Source organism: Hypanus sabinus, chromosome 22 (assembly GCF_030144855.1).
Source record: "Hypanus sabinus isolate sHypSab1 chromosome 22, sHypSab1.hap1, whole genome shotgun sequence".
NCBI classification, from domain to species: Eukaryota; Metazoa; Chordata; class Chondrichthyes; order Myliobatiformes; family Dasyatidae; genus Hypanus; species Hypanus sabinus.
Window position 1 is genome coordinate 41,197,337 of NC_082727.1, and position 19,512 is coordinate 41,216,848.

Here is a 19,512-nt window from a genome sequence, read left to right on the forward strand (position 1 = left end):
TTTGCCCATTGGTCTTTTGCGTGGAAATGTAACACGTACTCTGCTGTCTTAATTCAGAGAGGATCTGAGACACTCCTGAAACAATGGTGTGCAGGAAACTCCATTCTGGAAGGAGTTGGATGTGTAGATGTTCATTGTCATTGTGATCCTGGTTGCCACAGGCAACACAATGTTCATGACAATGCAGTTTTAGTTCCTATTGGGCCATATGGTATATCTTATTATTGTTCTCCTTGCTAAATCTCAGGTATTTAATGCATTGTTCCTTGTTGAGGTAGACTTGGTAGTTAATTTCTTTTAAGGATCCTTCTATCCCTCGCTTAGAAGGTCTTACAGTCCTCTATGTTCACTGTATTCTGCAATTATCCTCCATATTTGCCCTCTCTGAAGAACAGCCATTTGAAATACCTGAGACAAAGAGCAACGTTACAGAAGCTTTTAAATCAAAAATCAGCACTGACTTTAAACTTGTTCACTTCCTGTAACTTGAAAAGAAATTTAGCAGCATCAAGGGCTAATTGAAAGGAATAAATCAGCAACAGCAACAGCAACAACCAGCATGATCCTTTTAAAGCAGCACGAGTAGAGTCCTTTTTTGCTGAAAGCTTGATCTTGAGCAGGTGGACTATACGTGGCGTTGAGGGTTATTTTGAACATGTAGCTCTGTTATTGTTACCTGCTGAATGCTGCCGTAATCTTTCCAGAAGGTCAGAGCTGCTTGCAGCACAGTCCTATGCTTCCCAAAATGGCAGATGGCATGCTTCATGGCAGGAATATTTACATGTGCATTGCATGTCAAATAGGACGCAAATCTGCAGCTGCAGCACCCATGGGCATATGCATGCAAATTTTGCAGCTACTGCTATTTCCTCTTTCTCTCTCTTCCAATCAAGCACATGCCCTCTTACCTTGTGCTCTCATTTTCAATGCTCTTGATTGTACATTCATTCATTCTTGTTAAGGGAGAAATAGTGAGTTACCAATAATTTATTTTAAAGAATAATCGTAAGCCATTTGATAAGCACAGTGCAGTTAATTCCATCGGCAGTATGTTGATTGGGGTGAAATCACTTGAATCTTGGGAAGATGTTGACTTGAGTAATTCTGGCTGACAAACTGCCAGATTTTAATTGTCGACTCAATTGATCACCTTACAGTTTTTCCAAAATGGGGTTTGAGCAAATCATTGTCCATTTTGTTATCGCGTGGTAAGCAACATCATCAGCAGTGAAAGAGTACCAAAACAAAGTTTATGTTGATCATCATGGCTTGGAAAGAAAGTGTTAATAAGTTGTGTAGAATTATTAATGTATTGGAAAGATAGTCGACCTGTGTCTAATTCTATTGGCAGGATTTTTTAAATTAAATAATTGAACATTGCAGAATACAAGCAACAAAAAAGGGTGTCTTTTACTTCACTGGAGTTGATACCAAGCTTGGGTTCATAGTAAGAGACTGTTGCATAATGGCTGTAATGCAGTTTTGAAATCTCATAAATCCTTTTCACCTTTGGAATTGTTCGGTCGTTATGTATTGCTGTGAAACATTTGGAGGACAGTGTTCAATGATTAAATCATGCTTCTTTAACATCTGATTTTTGTTGATGTTTTATCTCTATCCTGGCATTTTCTGCTGTTGTTTGCATGCGTTTTGGCCATTGGTTAATATTTTCAGATTTAGATTCAGTTTATTGTCATTTAGAAACCACAAATGCAATGCAGTTAAAAAAATGAGACAACGTTCCTCCAGAATGATATCACAAAAGCATATGACAAAACAGACTACACTAGAAAATCCACATAACGTTTGGCAATCCCCAATCCAGAGTCCAGAGAAGCTGCTGCGTATTAATATCGCGCTACCGTCTGAGCGAGTTCCCCAGAAAGGAGCTCCACATCCACCAGACAAACAAGACCAAAAACTAAAGCTACAAGACCTGCACAAAACCATATAGTTACAACAGTGCAAACAATAGTATAACTGATTTAAAAAAAACAGACTATGGGCACAGTAAAAATAGTCCAAAGATGTTAAAGGACTATAAGTTCAAAAGAAATCACTACACAGTTTCCACAAGTCCCCAGGGTCTTGAATATTTTCTTGACAATTCCTCACGTGCACTATGTTATCTAGAAAGAAAAATAGCTGTTCTTATTTGGAAAGAGGTTCTGAAAAAATGTCTGAATTCAATTATTGCTTAAGCAGACCTTTTAAGCAACAATTGTTATTTGTAGGTACCTTGAGGGAGGGGTTAATATAAATTGTATAATATTACAGATGTGGATTATCAACTAAACTCAAAACCCACATTTTTCTTTGCCATTTTAATGGTCTAAGTGTGAAATTCTCATTGCTTGGGCCAGTAAGAATGTCATTGTTGAAACAGGAACTGCTATCATTAGCAATGTATTCAGGTTGGTTTAAGTTGGACGAATATAAATACCCTACTGTGTGTGCATTTCTAAAGATGCTTTTTTTTCTTTTTTAAAAAAAATGCAAATATTACTGAACATGAAACTACATCTTATGGAAAGTGTTCTATATTTCTGGTTCTGAATGAAGGTGGGCTAGTTCAATTCTTGCAGCAAGTACCTTGTTCAGATATCACTGAACTTTGAAAGTCCTTCCCATGTTGTGTCCTGCTTGTTGATGCTGACTGATGTCGTGGGAAATCATTTATGCTTGGTGACTACTGGATCCCTTATGGTAGTACTTCAGAATAGGTGAGACAATATTTGGAATATTTGATGCGAGCATAAATTCACATTTCCTTTAACTGCTGAGGCCAGCAAAATTGTAGGATCCAGATCAGAACCATTTTTGTAAGATATTTTGTTTTGCATTGTTTCCATAAGTTTGTCATAGCTGGGGGTGGTAGTGGGGATAAGCTCCCTCTACCTAGTAAATGCTCCCAATGGTGTCCATCTCAAATAGCTTCTGACAACCAAGCCCAGCTCCTGGCCTTCACGTGACTCACCTACTAAGAATGGCAGAATTGTTTCTGCTGGCAGGAAATGGGGCAAAGGCAGGTTACTGCCACCTTAAAACTCGTCATTTTGGGCATATGGTGCTTGTCAGCCATGGTTGGTAGCTCATCTAGGAGAAGTGAAACTCTGATCTCAAATCTCCTCGGTCTTGTGGCTATAACCGCCCATGGGGAAGGCTTTGGGAGTAAACACTGAGGAAGAATTTGTTACTGGAGTCACTAATGTTGAGTTCAATGCTGACTGGCAACTCTTGCAACACCGCTGGTGGTGAACTGCATTGGTTTCTGAACTTCCTTGGGATACATCCGCTGCATGGAGAGGGGGAGCTTGCTCTCCATATCATACTGCCCTGGCCTGTGAACCAACATGGACAGATAGGATGTAATAACCGTAATCAACATGGATCAGTGGAGGGCCTTGCATTGTTTTGGGTCCTATTGTTTTTGGAACAGATCAATGAGCCAGTGTTCACTGAATACAAAAAGATAAATAATATCTGTTACATGCCTGTTAATTTATTGTATTCAGTTTTCTCCCTGTCATTGCTGGTCTCTTAAATCCTCAGGCCTAGTCTGAGCTTTATTTTTGTTTTCTCCATGCTTTTAAAGCCATGGATCCATTCATTTGTAATTTTTCTTGCTTTGTGTGTGAAAACCTTTGGTGTGAATTTAAAAAAATTAGATGGATGTGAGTAAGTGTAGCTGTGTCTCATTTATTTCATCCTGGTTCTCGTGGAGCAAAGTGCAAAGTTATGAAGTGCAATGAAAATTATTTCATCAGGCCGTTGAAGTAGGTAATGCAAGTGCGTAAATAGTATTCTGGGAACTTTTACCTTTGCTTTATGTATCATGTTCGGCAGTGTTGCCCAAGTCAAGTTGAACAGTTGACATTTGTTCTGGAGCCAGGAATGCATTTTGCATTAAAATACACACAGTTAAAAATGCTGTTGCCAAACAGAGCTATGCAAAAGGCAACAGGAGTTGAAAGGTCAGAAGGATTGTTCTGGTGAAACGCTAGGTAAAAATACCAAACTTCGGACCCGTGAAACGTAGTCCTGACATTTAGGACCACTGTGATATTATTTTATTTTCTCCCTTATCATGGCAAAGAAGGACTGGTTTCAAGTGGTAACACTACACAGACAGGATTCAGGATTTGGCAGCAAGTGCAAGATGTGGTTTAACTGCTGAAAGATTTCTAAGATCTTTCAGCAGTGGGAAGTCGGCTTGGAGGTTCAACCTTGTAAATGCACAGGATCACTGTTGAGCTGATGAATTAAGTGACCTTTGCTACAGGAAAGTGTAATAATCGTTTCCTTAGATCCTATAAAACCACCCCACTTTGTCAATATTTCTGTAGAGTGGTAAAAGAACACATAGCTGGTTCAGTAACAACTTGGATAACTTTAAAAATGGCATTTAAAAATTACCAGTCCAAGAAGTTCATGCTGTCTGTTAAGAAAATCTTACTTTTTATTTGAGTTACCATACTGCTTTCACCAATTTTTACATCTGCTGTGAATAGGGCTGTAACACTCCATGAATGCCAGTATTGCTATAAAAAAAATTTAACCTTGTCCTTGATGAAAGCTCTACTTGTTCATATTTGGATAAAATACCCCCAGATTATCTGGGTTTACATGCACATTCAATTCTTAAATGTTTTTGAATTGTAAGGAGACAAGTCTCATAGCAAAACACAAGTGTGGCATTGGAAAAGCACAGCTAACCATTTCGACCTTTTTTGAGTCCATGGTGATTTCAAGAGTAAAGCAACCATTGACTTCCTCTTAAACGATTGGCAAAGATGGAATAGCTAAGGGTCTCTATCTGTGATTTGTCGTTCTGATTCTACAATATCATCTTGTTCAAAATGTCATTTGGCCTAATGAAGTTTTAGTCTGGAATGCATGCTTATCATCTTGTGTGGGCCCTGAGCCCAGAGCAGATGTGATTTCAGGCAAGAATTAGTGTGCCAGGGGAAGTTATTTATACATTTGTAATTTTTATCTTGGAAGGGAAACCTGAGATGACAGGCCCAAAATTAATGTTTAATACGGCACCCAATTATTTAAAGTGTTGCGATGTTGAGATTAATTCTTGCTTGTTACCCACATGGGCAGAACCCCTTATATATTGCAGGATTTCCCTTTATCCTTTTTTCAAACATTATCAAATCTATATAAAGAGGGGATGAACTTATATCCAAGTCTCTTCATGAGAACAAATAACAGTAAACAAATAACAGTTTTTAAAAAAAAAACAAGGAGTACAAGAATTACTACATGGAGCAAAACAGTCTTCCTTGTGCAAATACAGTGGATTCTCATTAATTGGGACACATTGGGACCAGTATGTTTTGACCCAATTAACCAAAGTTTCATGGAAATAGTTAAAAACCTTTTTTTTAAAAAATAGGCAAACTACCATTTAACTGAGTTTTTAAAAATTATGTATTTAATTGAGATGCAGAACAAATGAGACCAGAACCAAAACTACTACAGTACTGTAAAACTGTGTGTTAGATCCTAATAGTTATTGATGGAGGAATTCATCTGGTGTACCTGTTCTGTTGATTGACCATAAATGAACAAAATTAGGTGGGTGGCAGATGGAGTTCATTCCAGACAAGTGTGAAGTGGCACACTTTGGGAGGCAAACATGAAGGCAAGGTTAACGGCAGAATTATTAGCAGTGTAGAAGAACATGGGGATCTTGGGGTCCCGCATAAGTAGATTCCTCAAAGTTCCATGCAAGTTGATAGGGTGGGTAAGAAGGCGTTGGTGTAATGGCCTTCATTTGTCGGGGGATTGAGTTCAAGGGCCGCAAAGTAATGTTGCAGCTCTATTAGACTCTGGATAGACCATGCTTGGAGTATTCCGCTCGGCTGTGGCCACCTCACTATAGGAAGGACGTGGAAGCTTTGGAAAGGATGCAGAGGAGATTTACCAGGATGCTGCCTGAATTGGAGAGCATATTTTATGAGGATGGGTTGAGCAAGCTAGAACTTGTCTCTTTGTAATGAAGGAGAATGAGATCTGGCTTGATAGAGGTGTACTAGATGATACGAGGTATAGATTAAGTAGACAACCAGAGACTTTTTCAAGGGTGGAAATAGCTTGTGTGAGGGAGATTAATTTGAAGGTGTTTGGAGAGAAGTCTAGGGGAAATGTAAGAAATAAGTTTTTTTGCTCAAAGGGTAGTAGATACATGCACTGCCAAGGGTGGTGGTAGAGACAGATACACTAGGGATATTTTCAATTATTAAATAGGCACATAAATATAAGAAAAATGGAGGACTATATAAAGGTGAGGGTAAGTAGGTTACAAGGCTGGCATAATATGATGAGGCTAAAGGTCTATATGGTGCTGGACTGTTATGTTCTTCTGTGTTCTACGGTATGGCGTGGCTACTTGTGCTAATCACTTAATTAGGTTAATTATGACTGCAAAATGATTTTCAGCCAATCAACTGGAATAAATCTGGACCCAAGCATAACAAAAGAAAGTGTTTCAACACAGGCTGTGGTGTTGAATAGTCCAGATTACTCCTAGCATTGTTTGGAGTGAGCTATTAATTGTACTGTTTCACAACAATAAGTGTATTGTGCAATAATTTACAAGGGGCCAATGACTTGCATGTATGGCATGTGTCATACTTTGTTGCTTCTGAGATAGAGTTCATATTGGATATAGGAACGTTGCGGAGATGTTAATTTTCAGAACCAGAGGTGGACTTCTTTGGGGCTAGTGGGCACCATGGCACCTTTAAAAATAAGGTTGGCGACACCAGCATCGGCATTTGGGAATGTAAAATTTGGGTCCAGACTCTGCAGGATGGGGGATTGCTGAGCTTCTGGGACGGTATAATAATTATCCTTGAGGCGGAGTATTGCTTGTCTTTGTCACTCTGGCAGATTAAGTGTTGCATGGAATTTTTGAGGATTTAAAATTCCCAGATATTGGCTGAATTATGGTTTAGATTAATGCAGGTTGGCGTTGGCGGTATGAGCAGCAGTATTCTGCATGGTAGGATGGCAAGGGGAAAAGAGAAGGTCATATGTGTGATCTCCCGAGAGAAAGCAAGTTGTGTTTTTAATTCGATTCTTACAGGAAGAGAATACAAAAGCAAATAAAACTGCAATTAATGTTTCTCTTAGCAGCAACAGGTGAATAAACAGTTGTTAATTGAACAGTAATTCCAAGTCCTAAAACGGCAGGTGTCCTAATTATTTTCTCTTTGTGTTTGCCATCGTCTCTTTCTGCCTCGCCTTTTCCTGATTGCCTCCTTTTCTTTGGGATTAAAAAGTAATTTGCAGATCAGTTGTGAAACCGCAGTTCAGAATATAATCTTCGAGATGAGGCTGCCACCGGCAGCAGGCACCCATGTTTGCTGCTTCTCTGATCTTTCCCCGATCTGCCAATGGCTGACTCGCTCTCCGAAGCCATCCGCAGTCTGAGCTGTCGAGTCCTTGTGCTCCTGGTAAGCCGGCACAATGTTATTGCTGTTATGTGCGCAGGCCGGGACAAGCTCCACCTATGGAGTGGTAGAAGAACACCAGACACCGAGCAAACCTGTGCTCTTTGTTGCAGCCGCCAGGGACTTCACATACACCTGATGGTCAGAAGTATTGAAAACGACATTAGAAAAAAAATCTAATTATGGATAAATTCATTCTATAAAGCTCAATCTATTATAAGTTTTCAAAGAAACTCAGTTAAAACAAAATGTTTTAAAATGACTAATAATGAACCCAGCTTCACAGCTTTTATTGGCGTGGACTTGCTGGTACTAACCCTCCTCTGCCTGGCAGGATTGGTTCTTGTGCTCAACAATTCCTCCTTCAGCTTCTCCCACTTTCTCCAAACTCAGGGTGGGTAGCCATGGGCACCTGCATGAACCCCAGCTATGCCTGCCTTTTCGTTGGCTATGTAGAACAGTCCACGTTCTAAGCCTTCTTCTGTAATACTCCCCAACTCCTCCTCCACTACATTGATGCTGCTTCATGCACCCACGTTGAGCTCGTCAATTTTATGAACTTTGCCTCCAACCTCCACCTTGCCCTTAAATTTACGGTGCATTTCTGACACCTTCCTCCCCATTCTTGATCTCTCTGCCTCCATCTCTGGAGACTAACTGTCTACCGATATCTTTTATAAAAACAACCAATTCCTGTGGCTATCTTGACTATACCTCTTCCCACTCTGTCTCCTGTAAGACTGCTATTCCCCTTTCTCAGTTCCTTCACCTCCACTGCATCTATTCTTAGGGTGAGGCTGTCCTTTCCAGGACATCAGAGATGTCTTCCTCCTTTAAAGAACAGGGTTTCCTTTCCTCCACCATTGCAGCCCTCAGACATTTGTGCTCACCCTATCTTCCCGCCACCTTAACAGTGATAGGATTTCTCATCCTTACCAATGCCCCACGAACCTCCACATCCAACGCATCATTCTCTGCAACTTTCACTCCTCCAAAGTGGTCCTACCACCAACTACATCTTTACCTCAACCCCCACTCTCTGCTTTCCCCAGGGATCGCTCCCCCGTGATTCCCTTGTCCTAACTGTTCCTCCCCACTAATCTCCCATGCAGCATTTATCCCCACAAGTACTACATTTGCCTTTTACCTCCTCCCTCACCTTCATTCAGGACCCCAAACAGTCCTTCAGTTTGCAAATCAGTTGTACCCCCTCCTGATGCGGCCTCCTCTACATTGGTGGGACCCAGTGTAAATTAGGGGGGGGGGGCAGCTTTGTTGAAAACTTCCACTCCATCCACCAAAAAATGGAACTTCCCAGTGGTAAAGCATTTTAATTCTGATTCCCATTCCCATTCTGACAGTTTGGTCCATGGCCTTCTCTTGTACCATGACGAGGCCACCCTCAGGGTGGAGGAGCAACGCCTTATATTCCATCTGGGTAGCCTCCAACCTGATGGCATGAACATCGATTTCTGCTTCTGTTAAAAAAAAATTACCTTCCCTTCCTCTCTTCTTCTATTCCCCATTATGGTCTCTTACACCTTCTCACCTGCCTATTACCTCTCCTGGGTCCCCTCCTCCTTCCCTTTCTCCTATGGTCCACTCTCCTCTCCTGTCAGAGTTCTTCCTCTCCAGCCCTTTACCTTTCCCACCTACCTGGCTTCACCTGTCACCTTCTAGCTCATTCTCCTTACCCTCCTGTCACCTTTTTATTCTGGCATCTTCCCCCTTCCTTTTGAGTTGTGAAGAAGGCTCTTGGCCCGAAACATCGACTGTAAATGAATTTTCGTAGATGCTGCCTGACCTGTTGAGTTCCTCCAGCACTTTGTGTATGTTACTGATCCTATGGCTGATAGGACATTGCAGCTATTCAATAGCATGATGTGGGGCCCAGTGGGGAATCCAAATCTAGATGCCTGGTCAGAAAATCCCCAATACAGAGCAGGCAGGAACCTTGGACAGAGGTGCTGAACTTCCCTGGCATTTGTAAACACCAGCAGCTTGCTAAGAGATTGCCATCATTTCCCGGCAAGTTGCAGTTGATGTTTTCATATAAAATGGAAAAACTAGTAGCTGCACCTGAGTAAAGATGTGGTTTAACAGTACGTTGGATAAACAATAATTGTTTGACTTAGAAACAAAGTCCAGTAGGTTCAGTAACATCCTTGTTCCTTTTAGAAAAAAAAAACACATTCTAAATGTATTTTGTAACTTGTTTCCGCAATGTTCAGAGTAGTAAGGCTGGTGTAAGTTAATTGTTTGCTTCATCAGATCATTCCAGAAGAATTTAATTTAACTTCCAATTTATATGCTAGAGAGGGGGTGAGGGGAACAAGAGGGTAGCACATGAGAGTGCTTTTTATCGGCAGCTACTTTCACTCTAAGATTAATTTTTGCATTATTGTTTCACATAAAAACTTCTGTTTTTAAACAAAAAAAAATTAAGAAAAAATGATAGACATTTCTAATGCTTTGAAAGACCACTTCAGATTATTAGACATTTTATTTACATGGAGAATTTCAATTGCTACAACGTTCAATGTCAAGGTCAATTTAACATCAAAATATGTATATGTTACCATATGCTACTTTAAGAATTATTTGTTTTTTGCTGGTATTTTGCAGGAAAATAAAGAAATGTAATAGAATTTATGAAAAACAACCAATTTGTAAAAGAAGTCAAGTTGTGCAAAGAAAAAGTAATACTGAGGACATGAGTTGTAGAGTCCTTGAAGTTGCGCCTGTAGTTTGTGGGATCTTTAGTTTAGAGTTCTGATGAGTGAAGGTATATGTGATGCCTTTTTCTTAAATGTTTCAGAAGCGGATTTCAGGTGGTTTTATGTGGCAAAAGCTGTTCATCCAGAGAGTATGGAGTGGTGAATTGCCAAAGGTGTTGTCTTCCATTTTTCCTGCTTTCAAAGTGTGTAATAGCCTGGCCAGAGTTTTTTGCCTGTAACCAAGATCACCAAATTCTGAAAATAAATTTACTTTTGTGGGTTGTTACTATGTGAAGACTACGAACGTAAAGGCAGTGTTGGCACTAGAAAAGCTGTTCATTAGTTGCAAAAAGACTGGGACATCCAAGACGCTGAGATGATAACTGCATAAATGCTTCTCCTTCCTCTGTGTCCAACTTACGCTCTATGCTAATTATTGCACCAGATCTTGCTGGTGGTTCCAAACACAACCACTGGCATTTAGCTGTTCAAACAGTGGGTAGTCCCAGATTCAGTGTAGGCATTGACAAATTTAGTAGTCTGGGGATACAGCTGCTGAGTCCAGTCATCTTGGCATACCCTGCTTAGTGGTTCAATCTAGATAGCATCGGAGATTATAGAGAAGTAGGAGGCTGGTTCTTCTTAAATATTTTGTTTGTACTTTAATATTTATAAAAGCTTTTTTAGTTAACTCCAGCTTTTCTATTTTAAAGATGTTTAGCTTTTAACTTTTAAATGGCTTTTAAATGGTTCTGAATGTCTGATGTGAAGTGGAATTGGCTCGGCTCTGCTCTCCACTTCTTGGTGAAATAAGAATGGGGTGTTGTGGTGGTGGTGGAGCCTACCACGATCATCAGCTCTGAGCAGGTGGGCTGGGCCAGCAAGATCAGGCCATATAAATTTCCATGCATCTATAACTAATGTAACCAAGACGGTGTTTGTTTGGTTATTCTATTTCCACTGCAAAATATTTGTGGCATAGATTTGGGACCAGAAAAAGCTCTGAAAGAAATGAGTAAGTGAAGAAATTGTAACTGAGGAATCCTGCAATGTCCTTCCTTTAACTGTTAATTTACTTGGTCATCACAGTGGTCAGAAACCAATAAACTCCTCATTAATTTGTGTCTGTGATGATGCAGTCTTACTTATAAATGCATTTACATAAACTTAAAAATAGCACTTGAAATCCGATTCATCATTTTGATTTTGTGGGAACATAATAGAAATCTGCTCTGACAGGTAGACTAAAATGGATTATTATTCATGGAAGCAATACACACACAATACTGAAGGAACTCAGGGGGCCTCTACCTTCCAGTTCTGCCGAAGGGTCTCGGCCCAGAACGTCGCCCGTACTTTTTTCCATAGATGCTTGCTGAGTTCCTCCAGCATTTTATGTGTGTTTCTTGGATTTTCAGCATCTGCAGAGTTTCTCATTTATTATTCATGGAAGAAATTTTGACATGATCAAAGAGAGATGCTTGCAAATTGTTTGGGTAATATATTAAAATCAGTTGATACAAGGTCTGTGTTTTAAGAAATGATTTCTTCTGCAAAATATATTTAGCAAAGCAAATTGGAATTGAATCCAAGGAGACTGATTCTGTAAACATTTTTTTAAATGTGTAACTACTAGATCCGTAGTTTTCTGGAAAACCACCAGTTCTTCCATTTCAGTTGAACTGACTGGGTGATATTTTTAAGTACTGGATTCTAAAATCCAATGCATTACTTGATCAGGTAACCCAATTGTAGGAACGTAAGATCTTTCCAAATATAACCAATTGTAGGAACGTAAGATCTTTCCAAATATAACCATGTTCTTGCAGCATTCTATTCAGTATAGTTGATACAGTTTTCTGTTTTATCATAATGAGTAGCATTATTTTTACATTTCTCAGAATTCCAGTTTTTAATGCATCTATAACTAATGAATACCATTCATTTGGAAGAAAGATGGTCCTTTCTTGCCAACCTTGATTACAAATAGAAAGTGATTAAATAAAAATATCTTGAAGTGAAAATATGCAAGAATTCTTGATGATAGGTAAAGATGAAGCTGACTCTTGGGTCATAATATAAAGTGTTATAGCTAAATAACATGCTTTTTTACAAATTCAATAACACCTGCTGATGCTGGAAATCCAAAGCAACATACACAAATGTTGGAGGAACTCAGCAGGCCAGGCGACATCTATAGGAAAGAGTAAGCAGTCGATATTTTGGGCCAAGACCCTTCATCAGCACTGGAAAGAAAGCTGAGAAGTCCGATGAAGAAGGTGGGGGGGAGGGGAGGAAGGACATGCTCTATTACTTCTGTTTGTTTCCGTCATAATAAACAGCCAATGAAAATGAAGGATTAAATCATGCATCTTTTCATGTTGAATGGTAAGTCCCTTCCTTCATGTCTGCTCAACTACAAAGCAAAATCTTGGAAGCATCAGAGTAAAGCTAGTTGTTGGATTCCAGCTGAATAATGAAAATTGTTAAACCTATGCTTGGATAACGCTTAGGGGAAAATGAAAGTGTTTGTCATGGGAGGTTCAGAAGTTGTTGACAGCATTGTATGTAACTCTAAAATGCTGAAAGGTCCATTGACGTTCTGCAACCTCTCAAAAATACCACAGCAGGTTTCCCTGACTCCCCTGATTCAGCGATGTATTGGAAACTATTTGATATGAAGCTCTTCCAACAGTCTCTCCCTCTTCAATTACAGGACCGGAATCGGCCCTATGATGCATTTAACTTGCACTCTTTGGAGAATTCCTTAATGGATATTATGAGAAGTGACCACGAACCAATGAAAGGTAAACACTATCCCCCCAGTGGCCCACCAATGACTATTGCTGACATAATGTGGAGGAATCATTTTGCAGGTTAGCAAATTTCTTATTTATGATATGGATACTATATAAAGTTTAAGTGATGCTTTGGTTTTGCATGTTGTATATTTGTTATTGATCGATTTTCTAAATGATTTGCCATTGTTCAATATTCCACATTCTTTTTCTGTTTCTAACTGCAAAATGGGGAAGATTTTTGCAGCTGTTTTTTTTTGAGAATAAACTTCATAAAAACCTTCATAACTGCTAATTTATTCCAAGTTAATCCATATGTATCTTTGTAAAACAATGCCTCCGTATTGACAAAATATTTGGTTAGGAGAGTTGTTAACATTTTTATTTTGTTCATAGATCAAAACTATCATGCTTTTTTAAAATTTTCAAAGCTCAAAGACAATTTATTAACAAAGTACATATATGTCACCATTTGCAACCCGGAGGTTCACTCTCTTTTTGCAAGTTTTGCAAGATTCCCTCCCTCTCCATACATTAACTCTTAAATTTCTGGTTTTAAATTTCAATGAGTTTAAAAAAAACAAATGTAAGCCAGTTTTCAGCTGCAAATTCTGTTAAAGAGCAAACACGAGGAAATCTGCAGATGCTGGAAATTCAAACAACACACACAAAATGCTTGTGGAACACAGCAGGCCAGGCAGCATTTATAAGGAGAAGCGCTGTCGGCGTTTTGGGCCGAGACCCTTCTTTTAAAATTCAGTTTAATTCTTGGATAACATTAAAAGCAATTTAGGAATAACACAATATTATTTCTGCTTTTGCATTTAGCCAGTACCTTTCTATTACTCCATTAGCTGGTAAATGCAAGAATTTTTTTCTCAGCTCTTCATCAGGGAATTCAGTATGAAGTTCTTGAGGAATCAGAGTTCTTGAAAGCCAATGTGTGAAAACAAGCTATTTTTCTTTTCCAATTACTTTCTTGCTAAGATCTGAATAAATATATTTACTACCACTTTTCAAAGTTAAAGATGGAGTTTGTTGTAATATGTACAAGGTATGCAAGGTTTTTATGATTATTTTTGGTATGCAGTTCATAAAAAACAATTATTTTGCATGCAGAATAACTGCAACAAGAGTTGAAATTCCTTTACTTAAGTAATTTTGAACATTGCAAAAGTTAACTGCTGTAGTTGATAAAGTTCACAATTTTCACTGAATATAATTGTCTTGATACATGCAGTTTGCATTCAGTTTTTAGAAAATGGCATTTCATTTTGGGAAAACTTAGTTAAGCAAGGGATTTGTTGGTAAAACTCAAGTTAACAAACAACCGCCCTATCTATCCCTCTGATGAAATCAGTTTGTTGCTCAAGCTGCAATTGTAAATGGTTACCAGTTAAAATTTGTCTTTGCTGCTCTCTTTCTTAAAAAAATATTGACAGAAGGCTAACATGTGTTGCCAACACTGTTTAAAGGTCTTTTGAGCAATACTAAATGTAAAACTGTAGAAATGATGTGATTGTATGAAATGCCATTGAAAAAATAAAGCAGGAATGGTTCAATTATTCAGATTTACTAGATTGCATTTATATATTCTGGGGGGGGGGGTCCGCTAACAATTACTTTAGAAAGAATTTCTGCAGTTTAAACACTACATTTTATTGTGTGAACCACTGAATAGAGTTGGTGAGAAGCAAGTACACCGATTGCCACTAGTTCCATAGTTGTTATAAAGATATGGGTCAAACTCAGTGGATTTAAAATGACCACATTGAAACCATGTGTGCTAGATTCAGAGGTTTAAAAATGATTGTATCTAAAAGAGGTGTGGCAATTTTAGAGGATTAATTTTTAGTGTTTTTAGTGTTTTAGGTTGGAGTTATAGATCTCTCTACTAACGACAGGCTTGGGATTTCTGATTGCAGGTGGGGAGGGCGCAGGTTAATAAACGTTAGAGGTTTTCATCTTTCAACATAACATTACTTGGAGAACAAAAAATGATTTGAAATAATACAAGGATGGGGAGATTAATTTTTTTGTTTTCTAGAAGAAAGCATTTTATAAAAGAAAGAAGCTTTTAAAAAAATATATACAGCTGAAAGTTCCATCCATATTTGTGTCAGCTCTTGCTTCGACATAGGATATACTATGCAGAATCAAGCCACTTGGCCTAACCCTTAATTTCTGGCTTCTGTGCTCCACTTGAGTACAGTCGGCCCTCCTTATCCGTGAATTCCGCATGCGTAAATCCAACCAACCACGAATTGTGAAAACCCGGAAGTGCTCTTCCAGCACATGTTGTTCGAGCATGTACAGACTTTTTTTGTCATTATTCCCTAAACAATGCAGTATAACAACCATTTTACATAGCATTTACATTGTATTAGGTATTATAAGTTACCTAGAGATGATTTAAAGTATACGAGAGGATGTGCGTGGGTTATCATGGATCGGGATTGAAAAATATCCGAAGTTCTCTTACTAGGAGAACTAAGTTGGAACAGGTACATCCAGTATTATTTAGCGTCAGTTAGTCAAACGTTTGCCTTAGTGTATAGTATATATTTTGCCTTTCTATGCATATAAAACACTTAAGAACGTATGTTTCAACGCCGGGCTCGGGAACGGAAATTCTCGGGACTTGGGACGGATTGTCCCCAAGCGTGCTCTCCACCGTGTCGGGTTGATGTGGAGGATCAAAAACCCAAAACCCCAAAACCCAATAATTAAACGACTGTGTTGCTTAGTAATAATTGTATCTTTCATTGGAGTAGAGCCTTCCTCACTTTATCCTTTAAGATTGTTCTGATCGTTGACCGACATAGCCTAACACTTCTCCAATCACCGATGGCGTTTCACCTCTTTCCAATCACTTTATTATTTCTACTTTATTTTCAATTGTGTTTGTGATTATTTTCGCGAACAGAAACACTGTGGATTCAGAGTTCTACCACCAGGTCTTAGTGTCCACCGCAGTGAGACAGGTTAAATCAGGTCTGGGGTTCCACTGGGTCCTAAGGTCCACTGGATTGCGACAGGTTGAATAAGGGACTTGAGCATCTGCGAATTTTGGTAACCGCGAGGGCTCTTGGAACCAATCCCCCGTGGACAAGGAGGGCCAACTGTATATAAATTTGACAGCCTTCTGAATCCTTCTCTCTGTCATGCTTGTCTAGCATCCCCTCAAATGTATCTGTTCACTTCACTTTGCCGTCCCTAGTATTTCCAACACAGTCCTGAGTGGCAATTAGAGTCCCATTCAAAGTCCAATTTTTGGTGTTCATTGACCTTTTAAGGACACCCCTCAGGATTATCTGCTCCCTTCTGGTAGTCACCTATAGTCATATAAACATATAGTCTTACTGGGCTCGCCATGCGGACATTGTGCCAAAGTTTCTCTCTCTGACGGACCATTGGCATCGCAGATTGGCCTTTGGTGAATGTAAATCCTCACCCCCCCCCCCGCTGGGTTTTTGACACGTCTAACAGTTAGTATTGTGGAACATTCCTCCTTCATCTGTAACTCTTGTTAAAAATTTCCCCAGGGACAAAAAGGTAACAGTAGCATAATTAGCAGAATGCTGTCACAGTTTGGGTGTTGTAGTTCTGAGTTAAATTCTATGAGGAGTTTGTTGAGTCTACCCATGACTGCATAGCTTTCCTCCGGGTGCTCTGGTTTCCTCCCACAGTGGTTAGTAGATCATTGTAAATTGTCCTGCTTATAGGCTAGTGCGAAATAGATGAGGTGCTGGGTGACACAGCTCGCTGGAGGGGCCTGTTCCATGCTACATCTCTAAATAAATAAATCACACTTAATCAGGGCATTCAAAAACAGGTTTCCTGTAACTGACTGTGAAGCTAAGTACTTTTGAAAAGTATTCCTGTAATGATGGGAAGTGTGAAAGGCAATTTGCACCACAATTAGTCCCACAATTAGGAAAGAGATAAAATGCTGCAATGTGTTGTCTGAAGGATTATCATGAGCCAGATGATGACTTTCAGAATAATGTCATGAGATTCTTTATAATCCTTTATGAGAATATAAGGGAAATGGGTTGACCTTAAAACCCTCCTCCATGATCATCTACCTTCATTATTCAGCCTACATGATGTGTTCAAGTCTGCAGAGCCTTCTGATGTGGAGGCTGGAGTGATAGTCTCGAGTGTTGGTCTCTTTTGGTCCTCCTTTCAGTGTGCAACAATTAATGGTTAGAGGATAGCATTTGAATTTATTCTTCTAGTCAAAGAGGAACTTAAATTTCTCATAACGTAAGCAATTGAACAGTTATCAACATGATTTCTCTAACTTTTGGTAATCACTCCCCTCGATTTTCATCAACCACCCTTTTTGTGTTCCTTCATTCCTGTGACCCCCCCCCCTTTTTTACCCACCTTCATAACATGGCCATTACCTCCTCTGGTTTCCCATCTCCTCTTTATTCTGCTGTCTACTGTCCTGTCATGTCGGATTCTTCTTTTTGCCCTTTGCCCCTACACCTGTCACCTTCTAGCTTTTCACAGCATTCCCTTCCACTCCTTTCCCTCACCCATCTCCCTCCGCCCCTCCACCTGAGCTTACTAATTATCTGCCAGCTTGTGCTCCACCCCCTCTCCCCACCTTTTACTCTGGCTCTGCTCACCTCACTTCCACTCCCAACGAAGGCCCTCAACCCAAAACAGTGACAATCCTTCTCCCTTCATAGATGCTGCCTAACTTGCTGAGATACCCCTGCATTTTGTGTGTGTTGTTCAAATATGGGACAGTCGTGAAATAAGGTTAATACCAACATAAAATGTTGATAATATTTTTCTCTCCCAGACACAATGGATACATAAAGCTCTTTCTAAAATGGTATGGGGTATATTTTCTTTAAATATGTATGTACCCAATAACTTAAACTGATGATCTTTCTGAATGGTAAGAAGCAGATCTGGAAAATAGCCATCTTATATAATTTGCTGCTTTACATACAATTTCACCACCAGAAGAGTTCATAATGTTTAAATTCCCCACTGATTCCTCAACTGGATGAGTGACACTATTATTCAATATCCTTGAATTTCCTTCAAGGAGTCCAGCCTTTTATTATTTTGTAGTAAGGGTTAAATTCACTTTTTTTTTTCTCTTACAACATTTGTTCATACCAGACATCTAAGGTTTTCTATCATTAATCTGGGATAATTTGATCATAAAAGTTATCAGACCTTTGTACCTAACTCTTTCACCAAATATGCACAAAGCAGAAATGGAGGCTATTAGAGTTTATTTTTCTATACACAGTTGTGATAGTCTTCTTTCATTAACTGAACTTCTAACACTTAATATCTCAAACCTTTTTGCAGCTGGAGAGAGAGAGAGAGGAAAATGAAGTAATTGATGTTGAGCAATAGTGGGACAATTAAAGGATGTGGATGAATGCTTAGTCAATCAAAATGAGCTCTCTGGCATTTTCTGGGTGGTGGGGCAGAGATACGTCTCTTCCAAAGGAGGTATAAGGTGCTCCTTCCCGCCACTAGCCCACAGATCACACTTGGATAAGGTATAATACCTACTTAGCCCCCGGTCAGGGTCACGTAAAGCCATGGGAGAAAGTGGTGGATGGTTGTATGAGCAGCTGGTGGATATCACAAGTCCTGGTTTTGTGGCCACTGACGCCAACCAAGCGATATCTAAAGAGTATTGACAATGGCTGGGGTCACCCAAATTGTAAAGACACCGCCCAGAAGAATGCAAAATTCTAGAAAATTTGCCAAGAACGATCATGGTCATGAGGACATGATCACCCATATCATATGACACAGCAGATCATTATGATGAATGATGGCAGCTTATTCAAAAGGTGCAGCAGGAAGAATGTGTTTGGGATAAAATTCCAGGAAATGGGAGAGAGAGTAGAATTGGCTGATTACAAATAATTCAGCATCAAATACAATTTTAATGGAATAAGCTTTTGAACAGTGGTCAAGATACTTGATTTTGAAATTTACTGACATGTGTTTATTTAAATTGTGTATCAAGAAGGCTATTTGGATTCAAAATGATGGTGACAAGGAATGGATTTTTGTGACGGATTCAAAATGGACTGCCATTTAGTCAACTGAAGTCAACTGTAACGTTATAGCTTGGGCTGCAAACTATAATGCTTTTTGCAAATCTGAATTTCCAGCTGGAAAAGCAAACAGTTCTGTGTAGGGGAGAGCAATGCAAATTTGCCAAGTTAATCCCATTGCCATATCACAAATACTCACAACGCATAAAATTGAGGTTGAATGCTTCGTTCTGTGGTCATTATTTCTATGGGTTCATGATGCAATTTTTTTGTTTGCCCAAAGCAAAGAACAATCTGTCACTAAACCATAGACAATAAAGCTGAAGGTTTTTAAGTTAGTGCAGGAATATTTACATACTGATCTTGTTTTACCTGCACAAAGTAGCAAATCAATTTCCTTCATCTGATGTACTCTATATTCTGCATGTGCATTATCAATAGATTTTTAAACAGACAATTTTGTAAATCATGTTTTGTAAAC

The 19,512-nt window shown here is 39.2% G+C and overlaps 1 protein-coding gene across 5 annotated transcripts in view; it reads left to right on the plus strand.

The window, feature by feature from the left end:
• The window catches only part of cpeb3 (cytoplasmic polyadenylation element binding protein 3), a 108,319-nt gene that overhangs the window by 13,930 nt on the left and 74,877 nt on the right, over positions 1-19,512 (plus strand). For all 5 annotated transcript variants that reach the window (XM_059947597.1, XM_059947601.1, XM_059947600.1 and 2 more), the window contains exon 3: positions 12,900-13,059. In XM_059947597.1, coding sequence (XP_059803580.1) covers positions 12,900-13,059 — 160 coding nt within the window. The remainder of the gene's footprint in view (positions 1-12,899; positions 13,060-19,512) is intronic.